The 18,122-nt window shown below is 41.7% G+C and overlaps 1 protein-coding gene across 2 annotated transcripts in view; it reads right to left on the bottom strand.

Annotated features, from left to right (window-relative positions):
- Nucleotides 1–13,607, bottom strand: part of DOCK1 (dedicator of cytokinesis 1) — a 319,815-nt gene extending 306,208 nt beyond the window's left edge. For both annotated transcript variants that reach the window (XM_040605768.1, XM_040605769.1), the window contains exon 1: nt 13,459–13,607. In XM_040605768.1, the coding sequence (XP_040461702.1) occupies nt 13,459–13,504 (46 nt within the window). In that variant the 5' untranslated portion in view covers nt 13,505–13,607. The remainder of the gene's footprint in view (nt 1–13,458) is intronic.
- Between the last annotated feature and the right edge of the window lie 4,515 nt (nt 13,608–18,122).

Below are 18,122 nucleotides of genomic sequence, written 5' to 3'. Positions count from 1 at the left end.
ACTAGCAATGGGGTTTCCTTACAGCGCTGTCAGAGGGAGCTTGCATCCGCAGAAATTCCATGTTTCCCACCTAAGGGGAATCCTTTGAACCCGTACTAATTTTTATGTTCATTCTGAAAGAAATAAGGAGATGGAAATGCAACTGATGTGGTATTACTAGCCTTTAAAGACACAGCATCACATTTTACTCTCTCCGTAAATCAAACACATAAATTTCTGGGAAGTGGGGAAAACCAGAGCAGAGGAAAACCCAAAAGCTCTGCTTACAGATGTTGAATTCCACACCTTTTTGTGCAATAGGGACCTAAATTTATAGTCACCACACTTTATCACGAGTTAATTTGATCATTCTAAAGCCTTTTCTAGCCTAATTAATGTTGATCAAGCCCAATAATCTATTACAAAAAATGTGGGAAATTCCCAGATGAGGACCTTCTGCCAGTGGGTGTTGAGTCCTGTCCTACTGACCAATTTCATCCCCCATTGCTAGGGCACCCCTCAGCCAACTGAAATGCACCAAAAGTTACCGTTGTAAATCCCACTTACCCCCCCAACCCTCAAAGTCACCCTTGTTAATTCAGAATGGCTCAAGGCTGTAACACCTTACTTCCTAAGCATAACCACCTGAAGAGACTGAATTTTAAAAATGCCAATGGCAGTCATGCATATTGATGCTAGTAGGGTGTTTAAGGTGCCACTAACCCAGCAGTAACTTGCTAACCTGTTGTTATAAGAACAAAATATTTTAACGATTCTTTCTTTTTCTCAGCATCATTCCGACTATTCACTGACAAGAGGTGAAGCATTAACACACACAGAGCACATGTACGCTGGTAGCTGAGGCCAGAGCCAGCTCCTGGCTAGAGGAGCAGATCAACACTGTTTCTAGCACTACCCCATTGCAAAAAACGGCTTAAGGAGAACCATTGCCCTGAAATGATCTCCAAAGCAACACAGGAGATACTACATCTGCTCAAATGTTTGTATTTGGTGAGCTCCAAGTGGTAGCACAAGTTTGCAGTAAACTGGACAGCATATCTGTCCTCCACAAACTCTTTCACCTTAAAACATTTGTTTTCCCCACTGTAAAAATACTACATTAGTCTAATAACCAGTGGTTACTTCTCAACTGTTCAACATATTCACCAATTTCAGAACCTCCACCTCAAAACAAAACTATTAAAAAAAAAAACCCTAATGATAGCTAGCACATTGTACACTCAAGTCCCCATGTCCAGCGACGCAGCTAATGTTTAATACAGAAATCAACACTCATTTGCTCTGGTTAAGTTTGCTGAAGACACGTGGACCATTCTGCAGCAGGACTTGTGTCCACAGCCTGCATGCTGAGGACAGAGGAGTGTTGAAAGGGTGGGGAGGGGGGGTAGTATTTGTGCCATTTTCCCATAGGTATCTAACTTACTCCTCTCGATAAGGAGCCTTCAGCGTTCTGGAGAAAAACAGTTTAAACTTTAAAAATGCTTCTTGGTCCATTAGTGTCCCAAGAGCAAGACTGTGTTGCTGCATGCAAAGGTCACAACAGAAACGCCTGCGATATGGAGATGCATAAGAAGGGAAAAACAATGGTAGAGCCCAAGGCTTCACTAATGTTCACCAATACTTTACTTTTTACTCAATCACTTTTCAATGCCATCACTACACTACCCATCTTATCAACACTTGAGCTGGTATGCAATTATTCTATTTCCCCTCCACTAAACTATTTTTTGATTTTCACACTCCTTATATAAATGTAATGGAAGCATCACGGCACTATTACACAAACATAATACATGAACTCCTAATCTTATGATGTAAGAACAGCTTGCAGATCAGCACACTGCGTTATAAATGGTATTGTGCCTGGACTGTAAAAGCTTACAGTTAGTTATCCCAATATTTTAAATAATCAAGCCCAAAGAGTATTAAAACTTCTTGCAGTGTTCAGCCAGGAACACATTCACCTCTGTGCATTCCAACCACAGAAACCAGCAACTGTTGCATTAAGCCCAAACTGTACTTTCAGTATTTAAGGCACAAATCTGAACCAATTATATCACAGTTATCACAGTTCAGTAAATAAACAGAGGTCACTTTTGCAGCAAAAATTATTAATAAAATTTTGTTAATAAGTCATTTCAATAACACATTAAACTAGAAAAATCAAACACAAGCTGAACCCACACAAAACTTCTAAAAATTTAAACAGTACCATACCTGAGTAATCCTCTCAAGTCTTTATTCAAATGTGCTCATCTGGCTATATCCAGTTCACTGCTTTAGTTTTTAGGAATAAGAATCTCAACAAATCTCAAATAAGAATCAAAACAGATCTCAAAGGGAGCTGTTTTAGGCACTCCTTGAGGATTCAATTGCTTCTCAAAGATGGTGGGTTTTTTCCCAAATGAAATCTTGCTAATGGTACACTCTTCCCATCACGTGGGCAACGTACACCAACTAGCGACTCACTCCCCATCAATGCTGTAGGCACGATTACAAGGCAACACCGGTTTAACAAGGCTTTGTTATATTCATATTAAGACTTGCATGTGTGCTACCTGTACTGACATCCCAGTAGCATGACTCAGCAGGAGAGAGACCAGATGGGACTAAACAGAGTTCAAAGTCTAATTCCCATAATCAGCATTTCAGACACACACAGAGACCTTACAGCAGGCAATTCTGTATTAGCCAGCACTAAAAAAATTCCCTCATCCATCAGCACCTTATCAGTCCTACAGCTCTTTAGGACAGTAATGCTTAGCAGTAAAACAATCCCATCTAATGTAACTGCAGTTGTCCCCATTATCCAGATAAACTCTAATGTGCTTTTTTAATCCTTTTAGTTACAGTGAAACACTCAAGAACAAAACCAACAAATAAAAAAAGTGTAATATAATAATACCAAAAGAATATCTGGCTCTACATCAAAAAGTTTGGGGTTGCTTTTTTGTCCAGTTTGACTCACACACTATGGAAACTACTGTCCAAGAAATACCTCTGTGTCACAAAAATATTTGTTCTTATCTCCAGCCACTTCACACACTGTTCAGTAAGAAGAACTGTTCTCTCATCAGAAGAGCTCAATAATTGAGAACTCTGGGAAAAGGATCTTTATCCACTGCTTCAACCCCTTCCCAGTGCTTTGTCATATGTCACTAAATTAATTTTTAAAAGTAGTCGATACCAGCTGTTGTGTTTGTGAGCAAGTCCCAGTCTTACAGAAATTCTGAGTTGCTTTTCTGCATACTGTTGCCCATGACCTGGGAAGTCCATGAGAAAAAGGGTGTCTTCTTTATGCCCAACCATTAGTAAGAAGCATCAGAAAAGACACAAAACAATGGCAAAACAGACTTCATCAAGGTCATATGGAGGTGGAAAACAGATTGTCAACACCTATAGAGGCTTTGCTGACAAGCTGTTGAGGAAGGAAGCAGAGTTAGATACTGCCATACCAAAGACATACCTTCTACAGGGTAAGTCTGGTTTGAAATCGAAGCCCACATACCTCCAAAACTAAACTCAAAGAAACAAAAAGACACAGACCACCTTTAAAAAAAAAAAAAAACAAACCCAACCTTAGTAATACCACTATTTTACTGACATCACTTACCCTTTACATGGGAAACTTCAGAGATCAGTCCACAGAAGCAGGGAGGGTGGGGGTAAAAAAAATCCCACAACAATACAGCACAGAACAGAACAGCCCCAAATGAGAGGAAAAACAAAAATGTGTCATGTGTCTCAGGTCTACTCCACCTAAGATTCTTGGTCAAAGAAGCATCCAGAAGGCTATGAATTGACGGAGACACAACCAACACCTACTAGTCATAAGAAAAAATAACAGACAAGAGTCAGACAGCACAACAGCAGCAAGTGATGAGGGTCCATATCTACTGCACACGTCCTCTGCCAGTGAAATGATTCAGCCTCCAAGTACCACAAATGAGTTTACAGTTCTTTACTGGAGGAAGAAAGGACAGTAGTGGTCATATATTTTCCATTTGCCTCAGATATAGGTCTCCAAAGATAAACATTATTTCCCATCAATGTGAAGGGTGAAACAGGGGTAGCTAGGTGAGCAGGAAGGAAGGAATTCCAGCAGGGACAACAAGACAACAGGCGATGCCTGCAGAAAACTGGTGTGCATTTGTCTATAAGGGCAAAATATGAGAAAAAAAGAAAAAAGCTTAGAGACCATTAAAAATTAAGCAGCATATGACAGACTAAAAAACATGAAGGAAAATAACCAGGGAGCGAGAAAGCTTTCATGTGTAATTGTAGACAGTTTTGTACCATAATCACATTTTGCTCAAAAGATACAAAGCAATACACATTGCTATACATAGTACCCAAAGCCATCAGGCCATCCAGCAGCCAAGCCTAGAGGCCAGACACCAGGAAACATCACCGTTGCCTCGCATTAGACACAGCATACTATAGGCCTGAGCATAAGAATTATTTTCCATATATTTGAGCTATGAAAGAGCCACAGAATGTCTGATGGAAAACAGCAGAAATGTTAACATGCGACCCCAAAGCAGCAGAAAAAAACTAAAGAAACCAAGAGGCCAAGCTTTTCAAACCCAGGCTGTATGGCAAGGCAGAAGCAAGGATGGAGAGACTTAGTAAGTAAGTAAGGATGTAGTAAGACAGTCTCCATAGCAGTTAAGAAAGGAATAAATACAAGCTTGGTCACACCTGCAGCTGGTCCCTTTTTCAGATTCACTGACCAGCAGGAGATCTATGCAAGTCAAATGAGCTAATGAACACAACCTCTTTTAGTCTTTTCATTACTTAAAAAACAATAATAATTAAAGCAAAAACTCTACTTAGTGCCACCTTGACGTTTTTATTTATATGCTCATATTTTGGGAGAATAGCCTTATATTTAGTCGAGAGAAAGTTTAAAGGTTCCCACACACCCTTATCTTTAACTTTCCTGACCCAAGCGACATGCTTAACCATATCTCTATTTAGTCATTTAAATGGCAGGGCAACCCTCCTTTAGAGGACAGTATTTATAGGACATTCCAAGCCACTGCCTTGATAATCTGCAGCCACTTCAGGGTCATTTGTTCACTGAAGTCATACGCACAGCAGATATTTTGAAAGCAAGCGTCCTTTTACATTGTTCACCATCTGTGTCTCTTGACTCTTGGAAACTCAAATTATCATCAGCTGCTTCCATCTGGCTCACCGTTGAAAGATTTCCTGTTTCAGGGTCCACTACAGGAATATTTTTTACATTACCAGTTGCTTTCATTTCTCTTCATTTCTGATATGCAGCCTTTGCTGCAGATAATACTATACACACACTACGCTGAGGCAGAAACAACTCAATAAAAGAACTCAACTACATTCACTGAACCACTCCTTCCTGCCACCACTTTTTCCTGCAGACCAGCTGGCACAATTAGGAGGATGTTAAAGGCTGAAGCGTCAGCTGGGAGGCAGGCATGCCGCTGGAGACACACATAACAGCAGAGCTTTCCGTGATCCTGTATACCTGCTCCCTTCCAACGACTCCCTTTAGGGAGGGACCACAGGCCCCACCAGCTCCAGAGTTTGCCATCTTATTTCTTCTGGATTATTTTTTTTTATTTTTTTTTTATTATTATTCCATGTACAGGAATTAGGAAAGCCCTCCTCTACTAACACAGCACAGCTGAAGGTCCTTGAGCATTAGTTTGGGTACGGTCCAGCATCATCAACTCCTTGTTTGGCATTGGTTACCTCCTCCTGGGACCCACAGGCTACTCAGCTACATTCCCTAAACATATGTTATTTTATTACATTCAACTTCAGACTAAGTGATGTCAGTACTTCCGTGCTTTGTTCAGAGAAGGAGAAGGCAGGCAGACAAACACAAACACCTAAGGCATGACTTCCAAAAGGTATTTAGATGGTTGAAGAGGCTCTTGGGCACTTCATGGTTCATGCACTCTCACAAATCCCAAGTGCCCACCTGTGCTGTCAGATCTACGTTTTCAAAGCTGCTCAGAAGCTGTGCCTCCAGGAAGCTTTACCAGCAATCAGTGAAGATTCACTATGTCAAGCTGCAAGGTTCCTTAATGAGGAAGATCACTCTCCATGATGCCACCAACAATGCCCTCCAAACGCGGGACTCCTGTACCCCTGCACCTAGCTCAGCTTCGGAGCTGCTCGAGCAGGTTTTCAAGCTCAACATTGATTAACTTGTGCCATAGAAACATTAAAGTGACACAGCTGCTACAACAGCAGAGATGTACAGAACAGAGTGCCTTAAGAAACCAAGTGCCTACAAGAATATATACTGATTACGTACACTTTCACTTCCATTTGTGTTCATAAATTACACAGCAAATCCTGTATCACTTACTTGCTGGCATTTTCTCCCAGGTAACAGAAAGACATTTTGCTACTCCAACACCTTTTGGTAAAATCAACCACCACAAACCTCTAAAAACACGTTATAAAATGTTTTGAGTTAAAATAATATAAACAGCACTCTATATAAAGCAGCAGTGCTAATAAATATATTTTAAAAAAAATATCAAATTCAAGTATCATGGCCAATAGTTATTTCAGTTATTCATCCATCTGCTTGTTTTGTTACATATATGGATACATGATTACACATAATAGTTCTCAACGTAATTATTTCAGTTTAGTTACAAAGCTATAAGAAGCGGAAAAATATTTCCAGAGATATTTCACATTTTGCTGATGAAACTGAAATTTAGCAACTGCTGCTTCTTGTGTTACAAGTCTTCATATCAGAAAACAGATTTAATGCACAAATTACATAAACATGGGTAGATAAATACATAAATATTTTCACAACTAAAGCCTGAAAACGTAGATAAAGTTCCAGAATTACAAGAATTATCTCTTTTTGAACATTCTTTTGGTTTACATAGGGCAATTTTTTCAATTCTTCACCACTCACCCCCACCTCCCCCAAGCTAAAGGAAGAAAGTATTCCAATAACTCATTAAAGAGTTCATTAAAGCATTATTCAGAAAATTACTGTTGTCAGAATAGCCTTGAGACCTACCACAGGCCAGAAAACAGAATTAAAAATGCTTAAGTTTACCAAAAAGAAAAAAAAAAGCTACCTTGCCAGTGGTCCATCTCCCTGTCAAAGACAACCTATAAAGAGCAGCCTGTGTGTTTCACAGAGATGGTGATTAGCCACCACTGAATGTTCTGTGAAAGTTTCAGCCTTGCAGCAAGTAGGAGAGGTGAGGCAAGACTGACATCTTTAATAAAGCAAATACTTTAAAACTGGATTAGCACTAGTTCCTGATTTGAGCTTCAATTCATTAATATGAGTCAGCTTTCAGACATTTACCTAAAGTTGGACACATCTACAGGTATTTAACAAGATGTATTGGATTTCAGTCCTGAAGGACTACTAAAGGATTAGACAAAGAGTATCCTGCATGTGCTTTACAGCCAACAGTGGACAAACTCCAAAAACACAAATATTTCAAAGAAAAATTGTTGCAACACTGATGCCTGTAGTTGCAAGCTGACAGAAAGGCTTCCTGGAGATGTTGTTTTGACTTTAAGTCACATCCAGTTTACTTTCCCCTTCCCTGAAAGTTTTGCCTATGCAGAAAGGAAAATGCATTTATAATAGAAAGCTGTGCCAGTTATGGCAAACAGTTTAAAATTATCAGTGCACCTAAATCAGGCATTTATGGCAATGAGAGACAAAACCTATAAAACCCACCAAGGTACTACTTGAAATTCAGAAATAGTTTTCCCCCTGAATTAATACCAAACCAAAAAAATCTTAAGTTGGGACGTTGTCCTACTGTCAGTTCCATACTTGTATATTATGTAAAGCGTAAATCCTCATCTTGTGAAAATTCCTCCTCCCCTTTTATTTTCTAGGAACAAGACTGTTAATTAACTAGCAATTGAAAAAAATGTCTAAACTGACAGGGAACTTACTCTGCAGGGTTAAATAAGTGTTCTATATTACACCCATAGGTAGCCAACTGCCTATGGCGAGTCAGTATGTGCCCTATAAGAAAACAAACAACAAAAAAAAATCTTAAAAAAAAGTATTTTTGGTAAATCCCTATAGGAATCATTTCTCAGACCAATCATGGTTTATAATGTTGTCACTGACCTGGATGAAAACAAACAGGAGTGCCAGCTTATTTCCACCTCCCTGCTATCTTTATCCCTCTCCAATCTGTTGCTGGCAAGAAGTGGTTATTGACAAAGAGCAACAGTGGCTGCTGAGTAAACTGACTGTAATCAAGCACATGCCTACAGTCAAATTAAAGTCACTCAGGAAGAAGTAAGCTTCAGCTGCCAGTCCCTTACCTCTGCTTTATGTAACACCAGGGACAAGGAAGCACAGAATGCATCCCCTCAGCAAGCAGGGAATTAAAAGGTATTGTAAAGTATCACAAAATAAAACTCCAATCTGAGTGTACAATAAGGTATTCTGTCCCTAGAAGACTGAATCTGCATATGCTTTCTCAAAATGGTAATGCACTGATTAATACATCAGCAGATATCGCATGGGTGTTCGTAGTCCATCGATTTGGGATGTGTCAGAGCACAGTCCTGCCAACAGTAACAGCCCAAAAGTAACTGTCCTGGCAGAGAGCTCCAAACCTGACTCACAACATAGCATCACTAAAATTACTAAGATGCGCTCCTAAGACACATCGCTAAATTGCACCTTTTTCCATTTCCTAAAAACATTTTCTTCCCTACTTTAAGGCACGAATATGCAAGCACAAGATCACCAGCTCTCTTAGTAAACAAGTCTCCACATGCCACCACCACTCACCACAGCTGTGGACTGTAAATCCAGAATTCCACAAAAGCCTTAAATCTGTCCCAAACCACCACAGTCCTTCCTTAAGCAGCAGAAGGAAAGCAGCAGTGCTTGGCCATAGGAGTTCCCATGCTTCCAACAGCACTGCTTTCATCCCCCTGTTCACAGAGCTTTGTATCCTTTGTATCACCACTTAGTCCACCAACTCGTTACAACCCTCCCCTAGTAATATTTTTTTTTTCCTGCATACCTGGTTTGAAGATACTTCTATATACACCTTCCAAAAAGCTATCCCAATCTCAGAAAGGCACTAAAATACCCTAAGCTTGAAGTGTGTCCAAAGTCCACCGGGTTTCAAAGCATCTAAAATCAGGCTAGTTATAATTTGCCCTGTCATGACATGCAACAAAAACTCACCAGTAACACACAAAAATACAGGACTCCCAACTGGTGTGGCCCAGAGTAAAAACTGGGTTTGTGGGTTGGGTATTTTGTTTGCTTGTTGTTTTGTTAAATTAATGCACAAGTAAATACACACCTTCCACAGCATGGAGTATGTCCGAGCAGCTTGCGTGGTACTGACTAAAGACTGTGAAACACAGATTCCATCTCAAGTACTTGCAGCACCATCTACTTAGGAGAAAGCTTGAGCACACCTAGATATACCAATTGTACATATACAGTCATAGAAGTACAGACTATTTTTAAAATGCTAGTGTCCTCAACACTGATGTTATCTTTGACCTAAAACATGTCACTAGGAAGCACCTACCCAGGCATCGCATGCTGTCTTGGAGTAGTAACACTCCATGCAGCTCCCCGTAAAGATGTCCAGCCCTTTCTTCATCAAGGCTTTGAATTTATGAAGCTGTCCAAAGCCAGGAGCACCTTGCCTGCAAGGTAGAGCCCACACCAGCTTACTTATTACACTAAGGGCACGACTGTTTTCCAGTAACTCATTAGGAGTAGCAGAGAAAAGTAGAGTCAGCATCCAGAAAATTAACAGGATTTCACAGACGGCATAAGCCCTGTAGCTAGGAAGTTCTCCTCCTACATGGGACCGTGTGCAGACACATGTGGCATTATTATTCTGTTTCACTGTTTATTTTTAAAAAATAATTAAACTATCACAGTAGTGGTCTCATTACTCCATATCTGCACATACTTTTGAACACAAAGGAATGTTTAAAACGGTATTTGTAGTAACCATAGTAGCATCAGTTCTACCTCTTAGTGCAGTTTTAAGCCCAATGGAAAGGGTCAAATAATAGTAGAAGTCAAGATGATCTGGAAGCTACAAGAGCCACTTTGTGCTATCTCAGAAGCACTATTCAGGCTCACAGACTTCATAAAGCATGTTGCTACATCTCCTCTCCACTGGCATAAGGAAGAACACCAAAATTACAATTCTCACATCACACTAAAAACAAGAAACATGAGAGTGAGCAGCCACTTGCAACACCATGGGTACGCAGCAGACATAAGCAGCTTCTGGGGTTTGCTGAAAGCCTCTGATGACCCAAATGAGGAAGCCATACACCCATATGGCCATCTCAACATGACCACATGCCTCCCCAACAGCTTGGGGCAAGAGATGAAATACAGAGCTAGGTGCTGAGAGGAAGGAGAAAGATACACAGCATCAGGAGTGGAGAAAAGCTACTTCAATTAAGCTGATCATTTTACTGTTTCAGATGGTTCCCCGTACATTAATCTAATAACTGTATTATCCCATTATATCCACACCCATTCTTCATCCAACCTCCCCGCACGCCAAGCCCTGAATTCTCTCAGGAAGCGGAGCTGAGTCACACTCCCAACTGCCTGCTGAGATAATGCCTAGGCACTATGCAGCAGCCCTCCTCATTTTAAGGCAGTGAGTTTAGTTTACATGAATGCTGGACATCCAGCACCATCTGCAAACCCGGTGGGTTTTGCAAAGTGGAGATGGCTGAGCAGGAGAAGTGTTTCTTAACACATCTGTATCTCTACCACACTTTCAGTATAGGTATGTTGCAATAACTTAGTCCAACTGCATCACGGCCAGCAAATCTTTGGGACTTGAGACATTAAAGCTTAGCTGTGCAAAGGAACATACTAGTCAAGAGGAAGAAAACCAGTGTATATATATGGATTACATATGCACACGCATGTGTTGTATATACACGCATGTGTATACATACACACATTTCTTGAGCTCCCACTACAGTGACATAAATAACACAACCCAACCCATAGCAATAGATACCTTCCTGTTATTTTTGCTTTAGTGAAACTTACAAACCAAGTATATTACATGTATGTTTCACCAAAATAGCAGTACAACAATTCTATTTGGGAGCAGGCAGATGTTTCTGTTTCACTGTCAGACAATACTGATCCAATGACAGTCTCCAGGACTGGTCATGACAAATAGTTAGGAAGAAAACTATTCCTATGTTAGCATGCTCAGATTAACAGGGCCTTCTCCATTTTTGTTTGGAACTGTGTAACTGCTGCATCAATTCTCCACAACCTGAAAGTTTCACAAGCGGTAAAAAATAAAACATCATTAGACTCACAGTGTACAGAAGCGCCTTTTTTAACAACACAAAGATGCATAAAACACATGTAACCAAACTGAATATTCATATTCACCTTCCTCAGGACACCAAAAAGTAGCTATCCTTCCCAAAACGGCGTCTAACAGTGTAGCAGGGGCCAGCAAACTGCAATGTTCAATTAGCTCTAAATCAGATTTTATCTCCTTGCACCATTATGCCTACTTTCAACTCTCACACACCTGCAGTTCAGCAGAGAAATACCCTAATTTTGTTGAGGATCTTCCCTCTCAGCCAACTTGCAGGAAAAAGAAAATAAACTATTGTAGAAAAACAAACTTATTACAAAACCATAACAAACCTCGAGAGCTGTGGACACAAACAAAAAGTATCAATTCACCACCAGTTGAGCACATAATATTGTGCTTTTTTGAAACAATGAAACCAGTTTTGTTTTTTAATTACATTTAAGTCACATTTTTTTACTACACAGACAATTTCCCACACTGGACACCCAAACATACTTCAAGTATATTTGGATAATGCTCAGTTTGTTCCAGGTGTCTTATTCTCTCACCCTTTCAAAATCACTCTCAAGACATCGATTCCTGGAAAGCTGGGTCCAGGCAACCGCTTTTGCCACAGCAGCAGATGAAAGCTCCTGCAAAAGAGGAACTTGCTTTCGAGTGTCACTGGTTTGTAACACTAGCGCACACTATGTGACAATGTAGCCATTCCAGTCTTTCGGAAACACCTTACCTACCTCACACAACAAAAAAAGAAGAAGAAAAACCAACACAAAAAGAAAAAAAAAAAAAAAAAAAAAAAAAAAAAAACAAAAAACAAAAAAACACCCACAACCCACCACACAGGTATTTGGAAAACTTAGCAAGCAACTGCCCTCTGTAGCGCTTCTGTATATCTGTCCTGCATCCTCAGCACTGAAATTACTCACAGGTCTCACACAGTGTAACTGGACTTTGTAATTTGAAAGTCATGCTCTCGTCTTCTAGGGATGTACACACAGAACTTAATTCCTAAAATTCACTTGGGCTCTTACTTAAGACCCAGAAACTCTCTTCTTGCTGCTCACATTGTTTACACAAGGCTTAGCTGTGGGTATATATGAAAAGTAAGTTGCTCTTTGCAATCAGTACGGTCCGGGAAGTGTGGTGGACATTGAATTCCGTATTTCCAAATTGAATAGTCAGATTTATTACTTCCTTCCCCATGACAAACGCTTTCACTCACGCCAATAAACTTTTCTACTCCGTAACCCCTAAAAGAAAGCCTGTGAGCAAAATGAGCCAACTTCAAAGTCAAGATGGGCCCTCTTGGCACACCAGTGCCCAAACCCACCAGGGATGGGTCCCGTTTAACTACGGCGGAGACGCTGTAACCACCGGCGAGAGCACAAACCCCCTCTGTGCGAGCGGGGCGGGAAAAGCGGAGTACGAAATGGATCCCTGGGCAGCAGCGGCAAGGGGGAACCCCTCATCTGTATGAAAGTCACACTCCCTGCGAAACGCAGAGCCTTCTCCCTTGGTGGCCTCCTAAGGCAGGCCAGGAGATGCGGGAGCACCGGGCATCACCATGGCGGAGGGCAGAGCTTCTTCCCACCAGGGAGCCAGCGCTGGAAGCGTATCCTGTTTAGCTGCCACCGGGGAGGGGAAAAACAGAAACCGATGTAAAAATAACTCCCAGCCCTCTTCTACTCAGACAAAGCAGTACTCGGGAAGGGAAAAAAGAGAGAGAGAGGAGAAAAAGGCAACTTTTTTAGCGAGGGTGACTCCGGCACGGGTCGCCCAGCCTTTCCAGACAACTTCCGAACTTCCCCACAGCAAAGCCCCGCAGGGAGCGGAGCGGGGCCAGCCCGGCCGGCCCGGGGCACCGGCGGCCCCGCGCTCCGTCCCGGCCCCGCGGGCGGCCCGGGAGCTCTCCTCAGGCGGCGCGGGAGCGGCGGGCACCGCTGCCCGGGGGAGCGCGGCCACGGCCCGCCTCAGCCAGCGGCCGCGACGAGCGGGGCGCGGGGAGCCGGGGAGGGGGCGAGGCCCGCGGCTGGGGGTTCCCCGCGGGCGGCGCGGGCACCCGCAACGCAACAGGCGGGAGCGGGGCCGGGAGGGACCTCACCTACGCCGTATTTTTCCTCCCTTTTGGTGGGAACCCAGCGGGTCATGGTGCTGGGGGCCGCGGGGGGCGGCCGGACCGGGCGGGGATGCGGAGCCCCGCTCCTACGCCGCCATTTTCCAACCGCGGGACGGGAAAAGTTTCTACCGACGGCGGAGTCATGTGGTGCGGGCGGAGCCAGCGGCCTGGCGCCCCGGCCGGCCGGCCCGCCGCGGGGGAGGCGGGGGAGCGCGGGCGGGCAGCCCCGCTGGGCGGCGGGGGGCGGCGGCGGGAGCTAAGGCAGCCCCCGGCCCCGGGGCGCTGAGGGAACGAAGGGGTGCTGGGGGAGCGCGGGCGGCCCCGCGGCGCTGAGGGGGCGCGGGCGGCGGGCGTCCCTCTCGGGAGAAGCCGCAGCTCCAGCCGCCCCCCGGCCCTGCTGCTCCTGAGGGGAAAACCCGGCCGGACTCCGCACAAAGGAGAGCAGGGTGGGTGGTGCCCGGCTGGCGGCCTCCCTAATTGTGCCATGTTATTCCAGGTACACCTGGCCTCGGTTTGCCGAAAAGTTCCTTTCCCTTGGCAAAACCGGCCCTGTGGAACCGCCGTGACACTCCCCCAGCGCCACACCACCGGGCACCGCCGGCAGGAGGGTCCCGGTGCCCTCAGGACACTGGCTCCTGAGAAACCACCCGGTTCTTGGTGGGTTTTTAGCTCCTGCACTGACCCCTTTGGCCACCTGCCCCTGAGGGTTCCTGGCTGCTCCCATCCCACAGAAACGGGCTAAAACAAGGTTTCTGCCAACCTTTAAAAGTAGCAGGGTCTCTGCATTTGGGTATCGCCACATTGCTGAGTGTGCCGTCCAAATAAATCCTTGGCCATAAACATTAGAAACCACCTAATTTCTAAACCTAAATCAAAAATCTAGGCAAAGCTTAACACCTCCGGGCTAATTAGAGTGTGGCATATGTGATTACAGAAGAATTTCAAGGGAAATGAGCTTCTTGGTCCAGACCCCTGTATGCTTGGAGAGACTCAGGGCCATGATGTAAAAAATAATTTAAAAATTGGTCTTTAGCAAAAAGAAAGTAAACCGTATAAAAGCCAGCAGAAAGAAAGATAAGTCTTAAAGAGACATAAAGAGCGGTGAAATGTCAGAGCGGCTGTTTGTTAGGATTAGTCCTCCCCAAAATGAGAAGCCCGGTACTGCAAAGATAAGCATGAAAACAGGTCCTCTTTCAAGATCAGGGTTGAATCTCTCTTCTCTCCTCATATTTTGTTGTATCATTAGGAACGCAAGGGGCCACTTTCTGCAACAGCATTCGTGATTGTCAGGTTTTTGAGGTCAAGTACTCATCTCAGACACCTGAAGGAGTCTTACTTCTCTGTTCGTATACCTTTCCTTTTCCCATCCTTGGGATTTGTTGCCCAGGTCACCAGCTACGCATTTAAGCCAATCTAAAATTTCAGTGCTCCCCTCCGGCAGAATTCAATCGCCATTGTGATAGAGCAAACTGCTGCACCTTTATGCATTATGCCCGGGAGTGAGAAGATCAAAAGGTTTTCAAAGTCAGTTTCATGGCTCATCATCTTTATCCTGCATTAATGGGTAAATGATTAGAGTTCTTACCAAAGACAACTTACAAGTGAGTTCTTTGATTTAACAGGTTTATTTTTATAAGAGAAATCAAAGTGAATTAACTGAAATAATGGACGTACTTGCCCTGTTCCTATAGTCATCTTTGGTTTTCCGCAAAAGGGAAAGAAGTAAGAGGGAAAAGCAGTGAAGCGGTAGTATCTATTTCTAACTATGAGTATTTTGCAGTTTTACACAACTGATGTTGCGATTTTTGTGGTACCACTAATTATGTGCAGCAAAACTGCTGAAGCTGCTCGGGCATTAGAGGGTTTTGAGATTTTTAAGACTATTACTGTAATAATCTGTAGGTCAGGGAACTGGATTGACTTTTCATTTAGATTACTGACAACCAGGAATCACTTCCATGAACTCCGTGGCAGCTTTGCAGATCCGGGGTACGAACAAGGGATACAAAACAGCACTCTGATGTTAATTTAAACCTGCAGGTAGCTGTAGTTAGATAAAAAAGTGAGCTATTCCTATATTCTATCCTTTCTGGGCCTCGAGGTTCAAATCTGAAACTCAGACTGTGGTATTTGTTTCTGTTTTGAAGGAGGCTAGAGGAGCATGTTTCCTTTCATGAGAAAAGTACCGCTGACAACCTTGCTTCAGGTGTTAACTTAAGGTTTAAATTAAATTCCTATACAGATTGGCACTCCTTAGGCTCAGTTTACATGTATATCTGCACTAAATGGAAATTACATATTCCTAGGATTAAGTACACTCCTAAGGCAGGAAGTACCGGAGTCAATAAAATGAAAGCTGAAAAATTACTTACAGCTTCTACATATTAAATCCGTGATTCTGTATTACAATAGCAAAATTCATTTTGACGTCAGTGGAAAAAGAGGTTTGTGCTGTTGTCTGATCATGATCTGTAACAGAAACAACACGAGTAATCCCATGACCAACATAAAGCCTCACTGATACCTTCAAGGGTCTATATTAAGTTTATTACTTTCCACATTTTCATTTTAATGAAAACATGTTATAAATAGAGCTAATGCCATTAAAATTTTGATAGCCAGTAAAAAATACTCCTCCTAATTCACAATGCGTAAATATCCCAATGCTGGTGTTTTACAGCTAGGAAAAAAAAAGTGGTAATGGGATACAACTGTAAGATTGAGAAAATAAAAGATTTTTATTTCTCTCCAGCACACATCCTGAAAAATATTTTTCATTACATTGTAAAATGTTCAAGCCGACATATTTTACATACTTAGGCATAATATGTTTCTTCACACTGTGCATATATGTTTTTCATTTATGAAAAGGAAACTGAAAAATCCTTCTTTCCATAAAATCTGAAAGTTTTATCACATCATTATGTCAACTCTTTGGATTCTCACCTTATTTTTTTGATGCATCATATTGAATTGGAGGCACTTCTCTTGGAGCAAAGAAACATTCCTTTTCATAACATTAACTCCAAGAAATTCAAATGCAGTATTTGGCCATGAATGATATTTGAAATTCTTGTCACAGAGATTAGGAGTATCTTTTGAAAAGGATGAATGGAAACAGAACTGTTACCCTGCACGAAATATATTTGCAATAAATAAGAGATACTCTGTAAATGTACTGATTCAATCAAGTTGTATTTCATACTTATTGCATATGACTACACGAGAGGAATGTTTGTTCCGTCTCAGTTAAGTATCACAGTTTTTGTAATATTTTTTTTTCATTGACTTTCATTACATTTTCAATTTCATTGAATTTACCTTGTAAGTAAATTCAACATTTTGACTCAAAGCATGTAAGTAATTATTCTACACTCACAATGCTAATTCCTCTTGGAGGTAGTGTGGAGGACTTACAAAATCATTTAATAAGTAAATTTTTTTCTTTCCTATTTCTATTAAGGGTATTCTTTGGAAGTGATATTGCTTCCATTCCAGATACCCATCATCTGGGTTTGCTGTACAATTTTCATTTGGGGTGAATGACCTCTATGCCCTAGATCGTTTCTATCATGAATGGCTACCTATGTTACGTATTTGGGAATACACAAAGTAAGAGATTTTTATACCTGATGGAAAGAGACATTTTTAAAATACCTTTTTTTTAATTATGTATTGCTCTTATTCCATATGGAAATAAAATTAAGTTTACGAGTTTGCCTTACAAAAATTATTTCAGCCTTGGTCTTACATATACGTGATACATGTATAACTATCTTAGGGGGATCTCTTGTAGATGAATATGGACTTTTTTTCAGGGAGAATTAAGAAGCCAAAACTGAATTTCCTTGGACATTCCTATCGGTTTCAGTCAGACAAGGTGTGGCATTTATAAACCTGGACTGAAATTTGGCAATCAATAGAGGGAAGTTTTGAGCCCCTTCAGGTTTTGTCCATGTGTTTTTGAAGTATACTCACTAATATTTAATCTTCCCTTTTACAGAATCATTTCGATTATATATGGGTGTGTCTTAAGCTTTTCTTCTAGTGGGATAACGTTTGTGATGACCAGCATGCTAGCTGCAGGACCTCAGCTGCCGGCAGAAGTATTCAAAAGCAACATTTTATTTCATGTAGCTCCTGCAACATATATTGCATTCATTGCACTGGTTTAGTATCTTTCAGATGGGTTAAAGAAAGCACCTCTCCTTCCATTCTTCTGACTCTTAATCAGCATTTACTTCCTTCTTGCATTTGAATTTGTATATTTTAAAATTATGGGACTATTAGGAATATAAAGCAAATTAATTATTTTTAATTTTGGAAAGAATGATATTAAGTTCAGAAAGGAGATGAAGATTTATTGAGTAATATTTTTCTATTAAACTGTTTATGTTTTAGCCTAAAAAAAATGGGGCTTGGTTGTATTGTAATGGAAGTGATTGTTTCATAAGTTATTTTCCTTCAGAAATACTTCATGCTGTTCTTACTGTGTTGTACTGAAAGTGATGTTTAAATGCAAATGTGTGAACATCTCCTAGTTACTCTTTATACATAAAGGTTTCCAGAGTGATGTGCTTTAGGAAAGATATGATTATCATTGATAAAGCTGAGTTCGTACCCTGGTATTTCATCTAGTACGCTAGAAT

This window comes from Falco naumanni, chromosome 9 (genome assembly GCF_017639655.2).
Source record: "Falco naumanni isolate bFalNau1 chromosome 9, bFalNau1.pat, whole genome shotgun sequence".
Classification (NCBI taxonomy): Eukaryota; Metazoa; Chordata; class Aves; order Falconiformes; family Falconidae; genus Falco; species Falco naumanni.
Note: the sequence above shows the minus strand (reverse complement) of the source record. Positions and strands in the feature narration are given on the sequence as shown.